Source organism: Rhinopithecus bieti, unplaced genomic scaffold (genome assembly GCF_001698545.2).
Source record: "Rhinopithecus bieti isolate Rb0 unplaced genomic scaffold, ASM169854v2 scaffold_21412, whole genome shotgun sequence".
Lineage (NCBI taxonomy): Eukaryota > Metazoa > Chordata > Mammalia > Primates > Cercopithecidae > Rhinopithecus > Rhinopithecus bieti.
In genome coordinates this window covers 2,142,997-2,162,651 of record NW_016811643.1, presented here as the reverse complement: position 1 = coordinate 2,162,651, position 19,655 = coordinate 2,142,997, and the positions used below count along the sequence as shown (strand labels likewise).

The 19,655-nt window shown below is 40.6% G+C and overlaps 1 protein-coding gene across 8 annotated transcripts in view; it reads left to right on the top strand.

Moving 5' to 3' along the window:
* The window catches only part of NUP98 (nucleoporin 98 and 96 precursor), a 134,143-nt gene that overhangs the window by 77,091 nt on the left and 37,397 nt on the right, over positions 1 to 19,655 (top strand). For 7 of the 8 annotated variants that reach the window (XM_017894400.1, XM_017894402.1, XM_017894401.1 and 4 more), the window contains 6 exons: positions 2,175 to 2,291; positions 5,245 to 5,543; positions 8,595 to 8,708; positions 9,846 to 9,984; positions 13,848 to 14,025; positions 15,110 to 15,274. In XM_017894400.1, coding sequence (XP_017749889.1) covers positions 2,175 to 2,291; positions 5,245 to 5,543; positions 8,595 to 8,708; positions 9,846 to 9,984; positions 13,848 to 14,025; positions 15,110 to 15,274 — 1,012 coding nt within the window. Of the gene's footprint in view, positions 1 to 2,174; positions 2,292 to 5,244; positions 5,544 to 8,594; positions 8,709 to 9,845; positions 9,985 to 13,847; positions 14,026 to 15,109; positions 16,282 to 19,655 lie in introns of those variants that run through there. The other variant, XM_017894404.1, reaches the window with a different exon arrangement.

The window sequence follows — 19,655 nt, the reverse complement described above, 5'->3', positions numbered from 1 at the left end:
TACTGTTTTCTGTGATGTTCAAATTGTCTCATATTTGGCCATTAAGGAGCCCTTTCAGATTGGCTCCTAAGTCCTTTCCACATGCCTCAGTAGTGTTTGGCAACTTTCTTGCATGTAGGATTAACTTTGTAAAATTTTGTTCAAGAGTTTTGCCCTCTGTGTTCATTAAATTCCACATACTGCCCCCCGCCCCCACCCACCACTGGGGCTTTTTTTTTGAGATGAGGTCTTCCTGTGTTGGTATAAAGATTATGCTGACCTCATGAACAAACTGGAGAGTATTTCCTCTTTCTATTTTCTAGAAATGTTTGTATAAGGTAATAATTTCTAGCTGGGTACAATGGCTCACATCTGTAATCTCAGCACTTTGAGAGACCAAAGCGGGAGGATCACTGGAGGCCAGTGAGACCAACCTTGGCAACAAAATGAGACCGTCTCTGAGAACAAATTTTTTAAAAAATTAGCCAGACATGATGGCACACGCCGATAGTCCCAGCTATTTGGGAGGCTGAGGTGGGAGCACCACAGGAGCCCAGAAGTTCAAGGTTGCAGTGAGCTATGATACCACGACTGCACTCCAGCCTGTCTCAAAAAGAAAAGTTGGTAATATAATCTGATGGTAACATCAGATGTTTGGTACTGGTAATGATACATGGGTCTGAAGTAGTATTTATAAGACTATTTGGGAAAAAAGTATTTAAGAGTTATAGTATTCAGCTTTTTCTTTTATATTTTGAGTCACTTTTGATAAGTTATAGTTTTATAATATATATTCATTTCAATAACTAAAATTTCAAATTTATTGGCATAAAGTTGTTTAAAAATACCCTTGTCTGTTTTTTTTTGTTTGTTTGTTTGTTTTTGTTTATCTCAGTGGCATTTATAGGGACACTCACTTTTTCATTCCTAACATTGATTTTTATTGTGCCTTCTCTTTCTGTTTGACCAGGGATCTCCCAATATTACTGGTAATTTCAAATAACTAACTTATGACATTATTGATGTTCTTGTGCCTGTGATTGTTTACTGTTTCATCAGTTTTTAATTGATTATATTTTATTAATATTTAATCTTTATCTTGTTCCTTTCTCCTTTCCCCTTTGATTTTCAGCTTTCCTTCTTTCAAATATATGCATTTAAATATGTAAATTTTCCTTTTAGTTCAACTCTGGTTTTTTATGTTTTTGTTATTAATTTCTAGATGAAAAGTAAAAAAGGATGACAGCAATAGCAATTCTTAGAAATTTGAGAGTTCTTTTAATGGCCCAGTATATTGTTAGTTTGTAAACGTTCCATGCGTACTTGAAAAGAATGTGTACTCTATAGTGAACGAATACAGTGCTCTTACATTAGGCTAAGTTAGACCAGCCTGGGCAACCTGGCGAAACCTTGTTTCAACAAAATATTGGCCAGGCATGGTGGTGGGCGCCTATAGTCACCAGCTACTCTGGAAGTTGAGGTGGGTGAATCGCCTGAGTCTGGGAAGTAAGTCAAGGCTGTAGTGAGCCATGATCAGTGATTGTACCACTGCACACCAGCCTGGGTGACATAGCGAGACTCTGTCTAAAAGAAAAAAGAAAGAAACCTGAACTTTTTAGGTGTTTGAGATCGATCATTTACATCATTTGATATCCAGGATTTTTTTACATCAATACTTTCTTGTCATGTTTTTAAAAAATCTCTCTCTTTGGGCAAACCGAGGAAAGTAAAAAGAAAAAATTTTTTAGTCAGCAGATATCCATTTACCTTTTTAATTCAAGACAGCATGATGAGTTCTGTGGTGAGACCGCCATACATTTGCACTGCCAAAAGAGATAAAGCATTTAGAGAGTATACAGATGATTGAAGTACAAACATAGTGTGATGAGTGAGCGAAGTGTCTGGATAAGGTGCTCGGGGCTGGGAGGAGGACAGTTTTCAAGGGGATTTTCCACTGTGACTTGAAGGTGTTTAGCTTTATTCTTCTAAACACGATAGTGCAATGTATTTGATGCCTTGTGTTTTGGCTATACAATCCTAGGAAGCATTTATAAATGAAACTTGTTAGGTTATTCTTAGGTGTACAAGACTTGAGCAAAAGTGCACCATTGGACTCCAGTTTTTAAGATAATGTCTGGGACACATCTGTATGCCTGAGTAATTTTTTTCTTTTTCTTTTGGTTTCTTGTTTATAGGAAGAGCATTAAGAAGTTGGTTTTGAAGAACCTTAATAATAGCAATCTCTTTTCTTCCGTTAATCGTGATTCAGAAAATCTAGCTTCACCATCTGAATATCCAGAAAATGGAGAGAGGTACACTCAATTCTGTTTTGAGTTGTTCTTAGTAGAGAGTCAGTCTCATTTTTAAGACATTCTTAGGAGTTTATGAAAATTTTTGAAGTTTGGTGAATATTGCAGAGAAGTATTACAGCTTATGAGCACATAGAAATCAAATCATATTTTTGTGTTTTGAATTCATTAAACCTTAAAATTATTGGAGTTCTGATTCAGTGCTTCAGAACTATTTTGGTGTTTGTGTATCTTGTTTTGGACAGGGTTAGCATGCATTTGACACCCTTCAGCCCTTTAAAATAAGGGTTATTTTGTCTGATGATTTTCTTTCTTTTTTTTTTTTTTTTTGAGACGGAGTCTCACTCTGTCGCCTAGGCTGGAGTGGCATGAGCCAAGATAGCCTCCCATGCTCAAGCAATTCTCCTGCCTCAGCCTCCCATGTAGCTGGGAATACAGGCACCTGCCACCATGCCTGATTAATTTTTGTATTTTCAGTAGAGACAGGGTTTCACAATGTTAGCCAAGGATGGTCTCGAACTCCTGACCTCAAGTGATCTGTCTGCTTTGGCCTCCTAAAATGTTGGTATTACATGTGTGAGCCACTGTGCCCAGTCTTATACAGTGATTCTTTTTTTTTTTTTTTTTGAGACGGAGTCTCACTCTGTCGCCCAGGCTGGAGTGCCGTGGCACTGTGTCGGCTAACTGCAAGCTCCCCCTCCCGAGTTTACGCCATTCTCCTGCCTCAGCCTCCCGAGTAGCTGGGACTACAGACGCCCGCCACCTCGCCCGGCTAGTTTTTTTTGTACTTTTTAGTAGAGACGGGGTTTCACCGTGTTAGCCAGGATGGTCTCGATCTCCTGACCTCGTGATCTGCCCGTCTCGGCCTCCCAAAGTGCTGGGATTACAGGCTTGAGGCACCGCGCCCGGCCTACAGTGATTCTTAATAGTTAGGTATATATTCTTTCATTTTAGAAATTTATTTATTTATAGGCCGGGCGCGGGTGGCTTCAAGCCTTTGACATCCCAGCACTTTGGCGAGCGCGGAGCGGCGCAGGACTCACGCGGGAGGCGGGTCAGTGAGATCGAGACACGGACTCTGGCCGAACACGCGCGTGCAAACCCGTGCGTCTCTCTAAAAAAAAATACAACAAACTAGCCCGGGTGAGGGTGGCAGGCGCCTGGTAGTCCGCCTACGCAGGAGGCTGAGGCAGGTGAGCTGCCGCAGAATGCGTAAGAACGCGGGAGGCGGAGCTTGCAAGTGAGCCTGCGATCCGGCCCCCACTGCTTACTCAGCCTGGCTGGACAGGAGGAGACTCCGTCTCAAAAAAAAAAACAAAAAGAAATCTTATTTATATATTTATTTTGAGGCGGAGTTTTGCTCGTTACTCAGGCTGGAGTGCAATGGCATGATCTCGGCTCACTGCATCCTCTGCTTCCCAGGTTCAAGCAATTCTTCTCCCTCAGTCTGCTGAGTAGCTGGGATTACAGGCATGCACCTCCACTCTCGTCTAATTTTTTTTTTTTGTATTTTTAGTAGAAATGGGGTTTCGTCATGTTGGTCAGGCTGTTCTTGAACTCTTGACTCAGGTGATCCACCCACCTCAGCCTCACAAAGTGCTGGGATTACAAGCGTGATCCACCACACCCAGCCGAAATTTATTTCTTTATAAATATATTTTATAATGTAAAGATTATGCATGGTCCGGGCGCGGTGGCTCACACCTATAATCTCAGCACTTTGGGAGGCCGAGGCAGGCTGATCACCTGAGGTCGGGAGTTTGAGACCAGCCTCACCAACATGGAGAAACCCTGTCTCTACTGAAAATACAAAATTAGCCGGGCCTGGTGGCGCATGCCTGTAATCCCAGCTATTCGGGAGGCTGAGGCAGGAGAATCGCTTGAACCTGGGAGGTGGAGGTTGCGGTGAGCCGAGATCGCACCATTGCACCCAGGCTGGGTGACAAGAGTGAAAAAAAAAGAAAAGATTATGCATGAAAGATGTATTCTGTAAACTGCTTATTTCCATTTATTTTATTAGAAATGCCTTTCCATTATCTGTATGAATATATGTGTCTTTTCTTTTCTTTTCTTTTCTTTTTTTTTTTTTTTTTTTTTTTTTTTTGAGACGGAGTCTCGCTCTGTCGCCCGGGCTGGAGTGCAGTGGCCGGATCTCAGCTCACTGCAAGCTCCGCCTCCCGGGTTTATGCCATTCTCCTGCCTCAGCCTCCCGAGTAGCTGGGACTACAGGTGCCCGCTACCTCGCCCGGCTAGTTTTTTGTATTTTTTTTTAGTAGAGGCGGGGTTTCACTGTGTTAGCCAGGATGGTCTCGATCTCCTGACCTCGTGATCCGCCCGTCTCGGCCTCCCAAAGTGCTGGGATTACAGGCTTGAGCCACCGCGCCCGGCCGTGTCTTTTCTTTTTTAAATGATTGCATAAGTCATTATTGTGAATGTAAGATAACTTGACCAATTCCTTATTAGTGGACGTTTAGATTATCTGGTATTCCTCTACTCAAAACAGTGCTTCAGTAAAAATCCTTATATACTGGCACATGTTCTCAGGGCCTCCGGAGGGCTGTATCACGAAAAAGAAAAAAGTACAAGAAACTCGTTGTATAGACACCTTTGCACTCCTATTTTTTTTTTCTTTTGGATAAAATTCTAGTGTGTTTTTTTAAATTATTATTTACAAAGCATTTTCTAACATTTTGTTGATTGTAATCTTAAAAATCTAACTTTTTTTTGTTTTTAATCTTAAAATTAACCAGTTATTTGATTCCACAAAGGAGAGTATACAATAGAGACAGTAATTATCTGTTTCACAGTACTGCTATAGTAAGTATTAAGTGAATTTTTAATACATGGAACTATCCAAAACAGTACCAGGCACTTAGTAAAGGCTCAGTATTAGTTAGCTATTATCATTGTTATTACTACTACAAGAGGTTAAAGTATTGTATCTTTTCCTTTTCAGATTTAGTTTCCTAAGCAAACCTGTTGATGAGAATCACCAGCAGGATGGAGATGAAGATTCCCTTGTGTCACGTTTTTATACTAATCCTATTGCCAAACCTATTCCTCAAACCCCAGAAGGTGCTGGAAATAAACACAACAACAGCAACAGTGTGGATGATACCATTGTTGCATTAAACATGCGTGCTGCTTTGCGAAATGGGCTGGAAGGAAGCAGTGAAGAAACCTCTTTTCATGATGAGTCACTTCAAGATGACCGAGAAGAAATAGAAAATAATTCTTACCATATGCATCCCGCAGGTCAGGTTCAGATTGGTGTTAAATCTCTTACCAGTCATTTCACATGACTTGCTTGTTGCAGATATTCAACATATGGAAGTCAGTTGTTTGGTATTTTAAGTATTATTTTATGGGATCCCACATAGGAGAGCTTAAATATTTAAACAGATTTATGCTTCAGTTGATTCCGAGTTCACATACTCTTTGGACCTTAGAGTATTAAAATTGATACATCTTCAGTTATCCTGGTGTAGCCAAAGAACCCAAATTTTATAGCCAAAGAGACTATCCTGATATTTTCCCTAGCTTTGTAAACTCAGATAGATTGCTTATTGTGATACATCTTCAGCTATCCTGGTGTAGCCTAAAGAACCCAAATGTTGTAGCCAAAGAGACTATCCTGATATTTTCCCTAGCTTTGTAAACTCGGGTAGATTGCTTATTGTTTTTTGTTTGTTTTTTCATGAGACAGAGTATCGCTCTGTCACCCAGGCTGGAGTGCAGTGTCGCAGTGTTGGCTCACTGCAACCTCATCCTCCAGGGATCAGGACCTCTCATCTCAGCCACCCGATCACCTGGCACTACAAGCACGTGATACCACACCCTGTTAATTTTTGCATCTTTTGTTTTGCCTTGTTGCCCAGGCTGGTCTCAAACTCCTGGGCTTAAGCGATCCTCCTGTCTTGGCCTCCCAAAGTGGTAGGATTACAGGCACGATCCACCATGATACCCAGCCCATTTTGGGTGTTTTGTGGTATTCTTAAAGTGTCTGCAAAATTTATATTTAGTTTTCTTATTGCCATTATATATATATTTAGTCACTTAGTATCATAAGGAAAGAACTTTGTACTTTAACATTAAGAATCCCAGGTATCTGGGTGTGGTGGCTCAGCACTTTGGCAGGCTTAGGTGAGAGGATTGTTTGAACCCAGAAGTTTGAAATCAGTCTGGGCAACATAGCAAGACCTGATCTCTACAAATAATTTAAAAGTAATTAGCCAGGTGTGGTGGCACGTACCTGTAGTCACAGCTACTACAGAAGCTGAGGTGGGAGGATTGCTTGAATCCAGGATTCAAGGTTGCAGTGAGCTGTGATTATGCCACTGCACTCTCCAGCCTGGGTGACAGAACAAGATCCTGTCTCTAAAAAAAAAAACAAAAAGAATTCCAGGTGCTTAATCTGTATTTGTTTATGTGTATCTACATGAATTTATTATGCTACTATATATCTTTTTAACATGAAGTTTTACATTAGTTCTAGTTTTCTCATTGCTGCCACCCAATTTAAAGTTCCCTTCCCAAGAAGCAAGCATACAAGTGGGTGTTGCTGGAGACTGGAATTTGATCTGATGTTGGCCTGAAATACTTTTCTCTCAGAGAGCAAGTTAGCCTTATATCTAACTGCAAGTAGGACAAGGAGTGAATAGAACAAGCAAGCATACCAGTGTTCCACTACTTTCCTTGAGTTTTTCAGCGCTCTGCTTGTTTTTATTTCGGTCTTTTTTTTTTTTTCTGTTTTAATTTTTCCTTCCTTCCTTCCTCCCTCCCCTCCTTCCTCCCTCCCAAGTTTCGCTCTTTGTTGCCCAGGCTGGAGTGCAGTGGTGCGACCTCAGCTCACTGCATTCTTCGCCTCCCAGGTTCAAGCGATTCTTCTTCCTCAGCCTCCCGAGTAGCTGGGATTACAACCACCCACCACCACACCCAGCTAATTTTGTATTTTAGTAGAGACGGGGTTTCACCATGTTGGCCAGGCAGGTCTCGAACTCCTGACCTCAGGTGATCCGCCTGCCTCGGCCTCCCAAAGTGTTGGGATTACAGGCGTGAGCCACAGTGCCTGGCATAATAGTTCTTTTCCTTTGGCCATCAAATATCACTTACTTTTTTTTGTTTGTTTGTTTGTTTTTTTCAGCCAGAGTTTTGCTCTTGTTTCCCAGGCTGGAGTGCAATGGCACAATCTTGGCTCACTGCATCCTCCGCCTCCCGGATTCAAGCGATTCTCCTGCCTCAGCCTCCCAAGTAGCAGGGATTACAGGCCACTGCCACCACACCCGGCTAATTTTTTGTATTTTTAGTAGAGACAGGGTTTCACTATGTTGGCCAGGCTGGTCTCGAGCTCCTGACCTCAGGCAATCCACCTACCTCCGGCTTTCAAACGGCTGGGATTACAGGCATGGAGCCACTGCGCCCAGCCATCACTTACTTTTTGAGACAGTCTTTCTCTGTTACCTAGTTTGTAGTACAGTGGCACTATCTCGGTTCACTGCAACCTCTGCCTCCTGAGTTTAAGCAATTCTTTTGTGCTTCAGTCTCTTGAGTAGCTGGGACTACAAGCATGTGCCACCACACCCAGCTGATTTTTATATTTTTGGTAGATAATAGATTTTCGCCATGTTGGCCAGGCTTGTCTTGGACTCCTGACCTCAAGTCATCTACTCACCCCAGCCTCCCAAAGTCCTTGGATTACAGGTGTGAGCCACCTTGCCTGGCTGGATTTTTCATTTTTCTTTTAGCTCTCTATTTGGGAGTGTAAATTTGAAAGATACAAGAGGTTTATGGGAAACAGGCAATGAAACAAGAAGTACTGGGTTTGGAGTTTTATATCTTCTTCTACTGTTAAATTACAGTTTAAGCCAACCAAGTTTTTTCCACTGTAGGTTTTGGTATCTTTGCGTGTCAAATAAAATAAAAAGCTGATTAAGCCTTTCTCAAGAGTGTTTTATGGGATGCCTTTTACAGTCTGGGATGTTAATGGATATTCTTTGAAAAGAATGTTCTGTGGTTAAGTCTGGAAAAACACGAGGCTAAGCAGAGTTTAATAGGCTATTTACTGTAAGATTTAGACTCTTTGTTGTATCATGTGTATGTTCTTCAAACCTATTTGACCATGAAGATTTTTTCACACACACACACACACACACACACACACACACACCGCTTCTCCTAGGAATCATGTTTGGTAGAAAATTAGTTTGGAAAAATTGTGCATTCCGGTATGTTTTCTCTTTGTATGATGATTTAGTTGCTGATTATTTCAGGTTGTTTATTTTTTCTGTTATTATTTTTTTGTCACAGGTATTGTTCTCACTAAGGTTGGTTACTATACTATTCCATCTATGGATGACCTTGCTAAAATTACCAATGAAAAAGGAGAGTGCGTTGTCTCTGACTTCACTATTGGTCGGAAAGGTAAGTGTGAGTTTAGCATTTAGTGATTAAGCCAGAGAGTTGCACCTTATTTTTGTAATTAGGAAGCTTTTGGTAGCTGAATCTGTGTTTTCCTACATTTGGGCCCACCTTGGCCTGAATCTTAGATACTTTGATTTTTAAGTAACAAAACAACAAAGACTGGAACCATGTAAAAAAAAAAATTTTTTTTTTTCTGTTGAGATGGGTTCTTGCTACATTGCCTGGCAGATCTCACCTCCTGGGCTCAAGCGTTTCTCCTGCCTCAGCCTCTTGAGAAGCACAGAGCCATATAATATTTTTTGGGCTTAGGTATACCTGTTTGGTGCTAGTAACTATTTGGGTCATTTTAATCTTCTGTAATTAAAGAAAATACTGGAAGTACCAAGAACTACTGAGAAAATTGAATAGTAGGCAAGAGATCTGTAACACTTAGCATCAACTTCATGTTATTAAGTTATTACTGATAATTTTCTTGTAGAGAATGTCACTGTGCTATATTGTATTAAAAAGAGCTCAGGCATTTTAACCCATATGCCAGGCCAAGTACAAAGGTTTGTTTATGTAACAGCATTGTAGATAGATGGGAAGAGATTTAAGAAGGTTGTTTTGAGGCTAATGGAAGTTTTATAAAAATGCAGATGTTAGGCCTGTCCCAGTGACTCACGCCTGTAATCCTAGCGCTTTGGGAGGCCGAGGTGAGAGGATCACTTGAGCTCAGGAGTTCCAGACCAGCCTGGGCAACATAGTGAGACCTCACCTTTACCAAAAAGTAAAGAAAATTAGCCAGGCATGGTGATAAGTGCTTGTAGTCTCAGCTAGTGGGGAGGCTGAGGTGGGAGGATTGCTTCAGTTTAGGAGGTTCAGGCTGCAGTGAGCCAGGACAACTGCACTCCAGTCTGGTCAACAAAACAAGACCTTACCAAAAAAAGAAAAGAAATACAGATGTTAAATCAGGTAACAACATAGTTGAAGTTACTCCCTAAGTCCCCATTCTTACCAGTCTAGGAATTGCTGAATGATTTAAAATACTAATATTTAAAACTGTCTTCTCCTTGTGATTGTTTAATCACTATAGTTGTAAAGTAGGTATTTGCCTTTATACAGAATGAATTTTTAACTATTTGCTCTGATTTATAGGTTATGGTTCAATCTATTTTGAAGGAGATGTGAATTTGACAAATCTAAATTTGGATGATATTGTGCATATCCGAAGGAAAGAAGTAATTGTCTATTTAGATGATAACCAGAAACCACCTGTGGGTGAAGGGCTAAATAGGTAAGAGTTTATGTACATCAGAAAATTATTGGCTAAATCATAGTTTTTTTTTCTGTCAATATAAATGTATTTAGATGTATGCCTCTGTAGCTTGCTTTCCTTACTAGAGTACATTTGTTGTCTCTGACTTAAAAGTATAAATGGCAAAGAAATGCTGTGCTATGATTTTGAACTCCTTTTCCCTGATTTTATTTTATTTATTTATTTTTTTTGAGACGGAGTTTCACTCTTGTTGCCCAGACTGGAGTATAGCAGAATAATATCAGTTTACTGCAGCCTCCAACTCCCGGGTTCAAGTGATTCTCCTCCCTCAGCCTCCCAAGTAGCTGGGATTGTAGGCGCCCACCACTGTGCCTGGCTAATTTTTGTATTTTCAGTAGAGACAGGGTTTCACCATGTTGGCCAGGCTGGTCTTGAGCTCCTGACCTCAAGTGATCCTCCCACCTCGGCCTCCTGAAGTGCTGGGATTACAGGTGTGAGCTACTGTGCCCAGCCTCCCTGATTTTATTGGGTCCAACTGCTAATTTCAAAAACTCTTTTTAATAGTATTTTGCTTTATTCCTGTTTCTGCTGTGGCTATACTTAACTCTCTATTTTAGTGTGAGAGCCTAGCTTCTAATATAATATCTCTTTAGTCAAGTGAAAGGTCTATAGTTAAAAATCATTTATCTTTATAACCTACCAACCCTGAATCAGGAAGAGATAGAACATCTGAGCAGATCGATTGATCCTTTGCTTTGCTTTGCTCTGCTATGCTGTGCTCTGCTTTCCTTTCCTTGTTTGTTTTCCTTTTCCTTTTCTTTCCCCTCCTTTCCCTTTCCTCTTCCCCTTCCCCTTCTTTTCTTTTCCCTTTCTCCTCTTTCTTTCTTTTCTTTCTTCTTTCGAGACAGAGTTTCACTCTTTTGCCCAAGCTGAGTGCAGTGATATAGTCTTAGCTCACTGCAACCTCTGCCTCCTGGGTTCAAGTGATTTCCTGCCTCAGCCTCCAGAGTAGCTAGGATTATAGGTGCCCGCCACCATGTGCAGCTAATATTTGTATTTTTAGTAGAAACAGGGTTTTGCCATGTTGCCCAGGCTGGTCTCGAACTCCTGACCTCAGGTGATCCACCCAGTTCGCCTCATGATTAGCTGTGACCACAGGGATGCACCACCATGCCCGGCTAATTTTTATATTTTTTGTAGAGATGAGTTTTTGCCGTGTTGCCTGCCCAGGCCGGTCTCAGACTCCTGAGCTGAAGTTTTTGGCCTGCCTTGGCCTCCCAAATTGTTGGAATTATAGGTGTAAGCCACCTTGCCCAGCCTTAAATGATTTTCAGTAAGGTATAAAAATTACTTAAGGGTAGGGTGGTGTGGGGCACACATGAAAACACTAAAAAAAAAAAAAGTATTTGATCGGGAGAAGACAATCTCTGCAACAAAGGATGCTGGCAAACTGGATATCCACATACAAAAGAGTGAAGTTACACCATATACAAAGATTAACCCAACATGGATAAAATACCTAAGTGTAAGATCCAAAAATGTACAACTCTCAGAAGAAAACACAGAGGAAAAGCTTGGTAACATTGGTTTTGGCAATGATTTCTCACATACAACATAAAAGAGTGTAAGCAACAAAAGCCTAAATAGACAAATGATACTCTATCAAACTGGAAACCTTCTGCACAGCAAAAGACAAGTGAAACGGCAACCTATAAGAATAGGAGAGCCGGGCGCGGTGGCTCAAGCCTGTAATCCCAGCACTTTGGGAGGCCGAGACGGGCGAATCACGAGGTCAGGAGATCGAAACCATCCTGGCTAACACGGTGAAACCCCGTCTCTACTAAAATACAAAAAAATTAGCTGGGCGAGGTGGCGGGCGCCTGTAGTCCCAGCTACTTGGGAGGCTGAGGCAGGAGAATGGCGTGAACCCGGGACGCGGAGCTTGCAGTGAGCTGAGATCCGGCCACTGCATTCCAGCCTGGGGGCAGAGCGAGACTCTGTCTCAAAAAAAAAAAGAATAGGAGAAAATATATGCCAGTCATATTTGATAAGAAGTTAATAGCCAGAATATAAAGAATCCTGCAATTCAACAGCAACAAAATAATAACCCATTTTAAAAAAGAGCAAAGAAAATGGGTGCAGTGGCTTATGCCTGTAATCCCAGCACTTTGGGAGGCAGAGAAGTGAGAATTGCTTGAGGCCAGGCTGGTCTCAAACAGGTTACTGCGAACTGTGATCGTGCCACTTCATTCCTCCCTGGGCGAGAGAGGGAGACCCTGTCTCTGAAAACAAAAAACAAGAAAATATTGGCAAAGGATTCGAATTGACATTTCTCCAAAGGTATACAAATGACCAAGAAGTACATGAAAAGATGCCCAACATCACTAATCATTAGAGAAATGCAAATCAAACCACAATGAGGTACCATACCCATTGGGATGGTTACTAGAAAAAAAGATGGCCAGACGCGGTGGCTCATGCCTATAATCCCAATACTTTGGGAGGCCAAGGCACGTGGATCACTTGAGCCCAGTCTGGCCAACATGGCAAAACCCCGTCTCTACTAAAAGTACAAAAATCAGCCAGGTGTGGTGGCGGGCGCCTGTAGTCTCAGCTACTAGGGAGGCTGAGGTACGAGACTCACTTGAACCTGGGAGGCAGAGGTTGCAGTGAAGTAAGAGTGTGCCACTGCACTCCAGCCTGGGTGACAGAGCGAGACATAGTCTAATAAGAAATTAACATGTGTCTGCCAATGTGGAGAAATTGGAACCTTTGTGCGCCATTGGCAGGAATGTATAACAGTGCAGCCACTGTGGAAGACAGTATGGTGATTCCCGTAAGAGTTAAAAAGAGAATTACTGTCTGATCCAGCAGCTCCGCTTCTGGGTATATATACAAAATTGAAAGCAGGATCTCAAGCATTTGTATACCCATGTTCATAGCAACACTATTCACAACAGCCAGTAGGTAAAAGTCGCCCAAATGTTCATTGATAAGTGAATGGGTAAACAATGTGATATATACATGCAATAAAACACTATTCAGCCTACAGAGAAGATTAACATGGCCCGCACAAGGATAACACAAATTCATGAAGTGTTCCGTATTTTTTATTTTAAAAATTAAAAAATATATATTATTCAGCCTCAGGAAGCAAATTCTGATATATGCTACAACATGGATGAACCTTGAGGACACACTTAAGTGAAGTAAGCCAGTCACAAAAAGACAAATAGTATATCGTAATGTATCTGGGATAAGTCAACTTCATAGAAACAAAGTAGAGTGGTATTTGCTAGGGGATCCAGGAAGCAGGAAATGAAGAGCAGCTTCTACCTATCACATCCTCATCACTGTGTTTAGGTGTAAGACATACAAAATGAATAGGATACAGCACTTGAACTCTGGTGTTAATATTAGAAGTGGTACACTACCACTCTTTTAGTCATCTTCACACTGATATTCCTGATACTTCATTTTCCAAGCATTTGTTTCTAGTAAATAGGTAGTAGCTGTTCTTTATTATTATATAGTACAGTAACCCTTTAAGACCTACATAAGGCTTGGTTCGTACCACTGGACTGTAACTTAAGTTAGTGATTCCTAGCTTAAGTGTGAAAATTAGATTGGAAATAATTGATGTACTGTGGTAATTGAAATAAATGTGATCTGACTCTAGAACCAGATACTGAGTTAGTCAGTGTAGGAATGACTCCTTGCTCTTAGGCTTATGGGGCAAAACTCACTTTATGACACATGCAGAATAATTCCAAGGCAACGTAGTTACCATTATTCACTATTTATGTGTCAGGTGGCTTTCTGGTCTTATATATGAAGCGTTTTTACTTTAACTGGTTACTTTAATTGGTTATGTTTTACAGGAAGGCTGAAGTTACATTGGATGGAGTTTGGCCAACAGATAAAACATCTCGTTGTTTAATAAAGAGCCCAGATCGCCTTGCTGATATCAACTATGAAGGAAGATTGGAAGCAGTTTCAAGGAAACAGGGAGCTCAATTCAAAGAATACCGGCCTGAAACTGGTTCTTGGGTGTTTAAGGTATAGTCATTTAACCCAGTTCAGACTTTTATAAACTATATTTGGGGTCATAAAACATTTATGTTGGAAGAGATCCTTTCCTAAATTCTATTGATTGATTGATGGGGGTCTTGCTTTGTTGCTCAGGCTGGAGTACAATGGTAGGATCATAGCTCCCTGCAGCCTCAAACTCCTGGGCTAAAGCAATCCTTCTGCCTCAGCCTCCCAAGGAGCTGGGACTACAGGCATGAACTACCATGCCTGGCTACTTTTAAAAAATTTTTGTAAAGATGGGATTTCTCAGTGTTGACAAGGCAGATCTGCAACTCCTGGGATCAAGCAATCTTCCCTCCTTGGCCTCCCAGAAGTACTGTGATTACAGGTGTAAGCCACTGCACCCAGCCAAATTCTCTGTATTTTTTTAAATTTGGAAAGAGATGTACAGATATATTATGTTTCGCTCCACGCTACAAACCTAGTTAAAATTCAGCAGTAATGAGCTCTTATAAACTCTGTGGACTCATGATTGAAGTCCTCTACCCACCTCCTATGAGGATTTATAAACACATTTCTAAGGTGTAGTTTTTCTAATGTTTGTTATCATTAGGGACTTCAGTAATTCATCAGGCAGTTTTCTGTTGGATCAACTCTTCCTATGTAATTGTCATTCTTACTTTTAAAGATTTTTGGATATGAAGAGGTTGACTGTCCTTAGTAGTTTAACCCAATGATTTCCTCCCGTTCTAGGCTGGTTGAATTTAACTTGTTAAAGGCCCTTGTGTAGATAGAGGTAACAGGCAATATATGTCTGTGAAAATCGTAAGTCTTTGTATTAAGTTTCCTATATTAATGATTACAGTTTAAGTGACATTTTAATGTATATTATGTAATATTTATTAATTTACTAGTGTGAGCAACTAGTACATACATCAAATGTCTTCTAAATCTTACATAAAAGTGTGATAGGTGACATATTTTGCTTCACATACTTTGATATTTCTCCCTTTTCTTTCGTTTTCTTAAGGTAATGCTGCGAGATTGCAAAGGCAGGTATTGTGAAAGCATAATGTTTAAGTTGATTTTGTGGGGTTCCTCTCTTCCTTAGGTGTCCCATTTTTCTAAATACGGCCTTCAGGATTCTGATGAAGAGGAGGAGGAGCATCCATCTAAAACTAGTACAAAGAAGTTGAAGACTGCTCCTTTGCCTCCTGCAGGCCAGACTACCCCCTTGCAGATGGCTCTTAATGGCAAACCTGCACCTCCACCTCAGGTAGAGAAAGGACAGTGAATTTGAATGGAATCCGGGATACCGAAGTTGAAAGCAAGTCATTCAGCTAATACAAAGCTGTTTTATGACCCTTGGAACTTTGAAGAGTACAAACATTGGCAATCATGTTGAAACAAGTACAAGGGAGGGCGTGAGGTCATGCAGGCGTCTGTCTTTTTACTTGAGAGATTTAAAGAATTATCTTGCTGTTTGGATTATTCCTCTACACATTGTCATTTTTAAACCCTTCATTCTCTCATTTGGATTTGCTGAATTCTCTGCTCAGTGATTAACTTAAGATTTGCTCATGTGGGTTCATGCACAGTAAATTCTGCTTTTATGGAATACCTGATGTGCAGTTTAATCTTTTTCTTTACCTCCATGTTTTTTAAAAGTTAAATTAGCTTTCTGAAAGGGTTTTTAATCTCCATTTTTTTCAAGTTGTTTGCGTATACTTGGGTAACCTTGTTATTTGTATTTTAATAGTACATAATCTTTATGAAAAATAGTTTTGGAATGTAAATGAATTATTTGGCTTGGGGAGATTAGGGCCTACATTATTTATCACAATTACTATATCATTGATACGGGATTTCTTTGTAAAGCATCCTCTACCTCTCAGCTGCTGAAAGCTAGACCTTTGGGATTTTCCATGCTATAATTCTTATGGCTGCTGAAATGTGTGGTTTTTATGATTTATTAAATCTCTTGGGAGGCATTTCTGGAGAATGTGTGTATGTACATGTTTGCGCGTACAGGGTGAGGGGAGGGTATGATAAATGTGGGAAACTGGAAATATATTGACCTCTGTGTTTATAATCTTTGTAGCATTTAGAATGCCCCTAAGAAATCTCCATTGACAAATGAAATGCTATAAGTAGACTTGGTTTTCCAGTTATCTATATTCATTTTGTCTCATATGCTTTGTATCATCTCCTTCTTTCCTAATGTTTTTATAATCTTACATATATATATTTCTTATAAATATATATGTGTATTTCTGAGGGAAAGAGTCAGATGGCCTTATTTTCTGTAATAAAAGTAATATGTAGGATCTTAAAGATACCTCTTTACAGTTGGCCCACCTGAAAAAGAAAAGCTTCATTTATGGACAGACAGGAAAATGTTTGTAATGTTGGCAATCAGTGGTTTCCAGGTTCTTTTTTTTTTTTTTTTGAGGCGGAGTCTGGCTCTGTCGCCCAGGCTGGAGTGTAGTGGCCGGATATCAGCTCACTGCAAGCTCCGTTTCCCGGGTTTACGCCATTCTCCTGCCTCAGCCTCCCAAGTAGCTGGGACTACAGGTGCCCGCCACCTCGCCTGGCTAGTTTTTTGTATTTTTTAGTAGAGACGGGGTTTCACTGTGTTAGCCAGGATGATCTCGATCTCCTGACCTTGTGATCCTCCCATCTTGGCCTCCCAAAGTGCTGGGATTACAGGCTTGAGCCACCGCGCCCGGCCAGTTTCCAGGTTCTTTAATTACCAGAATAGAAATAGTAGAAAAGTAACTATAAAATCCTATATTGACACTTGTGTATGTGAGAGCTCTTTGAAAATTGAGCATCCAAAATATCAGATCAAGGTTCTATCAAAAGAGGTAGTAAGGATTTAAAATGGGCAAGTAGCTTTTTTTTTTTCTTCATTTTTTTTTTTCCTTCAGAAAGAGTCTCACTCTGTCGCCCAGGCTGGAGTGCACTGAAGCAATCTCGGCTCACTGTGGCCTCTGCCTCCCAGGTTCAAGCAGTCTCATTCCTCAGCCTCCCAAGCATCTGGGACTACAGGGCCGCACCACCAGGCTCATTTAATTTTTTGTGTTTTTAGTAGAGAGTGGATTTTGCCATGCTGGCCTCAATTCATGTTGTCTTGAACTCCTGGCCTCAAGTGATCCTCCCACCTTGGCCTCCCAAAGTGCTGGGATTATAAGCGTGAATTACCACACCTAGCCTGAAATGGGCAAGTAGCTTGGACTGAGGAAGTGGAAATGGGCTTTGACCTTTTGGTTGGGAAGAGCAGAAATGAGAGAAATGGATAGAGGTATTTAGATATCCAGACTTTAGGTTTTGTTTACTTGTATTATTTTCGAAGGCCTTGAGCTTGGTATGTTGGAGCAGAAATGTGGGACTCTAGAGAATTCTTTCATATTTATTGCTCACTGACCCAAGTGAGGCAGATGGGAAATGCCAGTGGGTTTGTTATTAGCACCAAAGACCCTGCATTTTACTTGGCATGGGGAAACTACTTGTGCCATTTGAGTAAACTGGAAACAGCAGTCTTCTCATCTCTATGTCAAGATGACCGCATACTGTCACCCCTTAAAGAAGTTGATTGCACAGCTTCATCTTATTTTTTTCATGTGGGAGAAAGGCCTGTTTCTTTAGGTATTTAGGAAGATGTGTATTTTTTTTTAATGGTCACATTTATTCCATTACCTTTTATATAATATCGTCAGTCCCTGTTTCCAGTTCTTAAGCCTCACTTTTGCTCTTAAAAAAAGCAAGTAAGTCTAAGCAACCAGAAAACATAAAGGTAACTAAATTTTCATGTGATCTTCTCTCCTGTACCTTTTAGGTTAGAGAAAATGTTGGTTGGCAGATAAACCTTAGTCACACAGATGAATTAAGGTAGTTGCAGAGTGTTTTGTTCTGTGGTTAGAACATTAGTTTCAAAATCATGGTCTGGGATCCAATTTCCACCTGGCTGCATCAATGCCCTGGTAAGCTTGACTTAGATTCCACAGATTTGGCATGGGGCTCAGGCATATTTGTATTGTAGTGCTTCTCCCCAGGTGGTTGAAATGTGCAATCAGGTTTCAAAACTGTGTTGAAAGACCTCAGGCCTTTGGCACTCGGATACTACGTGTAGGTTTTTACCTCAGCCTTCTAACTGAAGAGTGACTTGTGTTCAGTAACATCAAGGCAGGCTAATTGGCTTGCTCAGGAACAGTATTGTTAACTAAGTGAATCCATTCAAATAAGTTAATAACTTTTTTTTTCCCTGAGGCAGTTTTCCTACGTTCCTCAGGCTGGTTGAACTCTTGGGGATCAAGCAGTCCTTCCCACCTCAGCCTCCCAACTAGCTGGGACTGCAGGTGCATGCCATCATGCCAGCTAATTTATTTATTTATTTTTTTAGAGACAGGATCTTGCTATGTTGCCCAGGCTGGTCTCGGATTCTTGACCAAATGAGTATCCTGCCTTGGCCTCCCAATATGATGGGATTATAGACCCGGAGCCACAGTGCCCTGCCTAAATAAGTTTTAAACTTTTTTAAAGGAAAAAATGATTATATTTTGTGGAGAGGGTGTCTCAGTATGTTGCCTGTGCTGGTCTTCAACTTCTAGGCTCAAGTGATCTGCCTCAGCCTTGCAAAGTGCTGGGATTACAAGTATAAGCCACCACGTCCAGCCGAAAACATTCTTTACGGTTAGAAAACTAGTTGTTTTTGAGACAGGCAACAATAGTAGTTATATTGGATCAAACTGTTTACCTGAGAGGACAGTATAAATTATTTAAATACCTGTTTGACCTTGAACTTGTCATTCACTGTTAAATGAGGGTGTCTTGATATATCTTACTTTTCCTACTGAATTAAGCAATGCTGTATCTTTAGGTATTGGCAGCCTTGTTTGAATGAGGAACAGTCTTTTGAGATATCTCAAGTCATTAAAGGTTTCAGTTTTGAAACCTTACCCTCCATATATTTAGAGAATCATTTTACATATATAATCTGTGCAGTTAGTATTTGTAATGGGCCATGCCATTATTTGGAAATAAATGTGATGCTGCCTTCAAGAGATTAACTGTAGGAAAGGGAGAGTTAAAATGGTGTCCTAGTTGACTGCTTCTTCCTATACATGCCTTCCTTTTCCATAGACCTCCCAGTAGGCTTTCTCTTCCCTTTCCTCAGTTACCTCTGAGCCATCTTTTTTTTTTTTTTTAAGTACACTTTTCTTTTCAGGACTGGCCTAAAAAGGGTACCTGATCTGCCAAGATATCCAGGAAAATAAGTACATAGACAGCTTTGGGGAGTTTGTTGCAATTACTTAGATATACTTTAACGAAATTTACCTAGAAGGTATTCTAGGCACTTAACCATAGTTTCATAGTAATTCCCTTCCCCTTTGTCCACTTATTAGATATCTTGTAGCTTTGAAGTCTGTTTGTGTGAATAGAGTAAATAAAAACTTGATCTTTAGCATTCTTCATAAACATACTATAAGTCCCTTAGGTCTCTAATCTAGTTATTTAATGAAATCCTCTCATTTTATCTGAAACAGTGTTCACGGTAAGCATCTCTTGATATTAGCAGTATTTGGTGAATAGTGTAGTAAATTGGAACCACTCTTCCCCTCCCCATTTTTTCTTTCCTCCCACTCCTCTTCTTATCT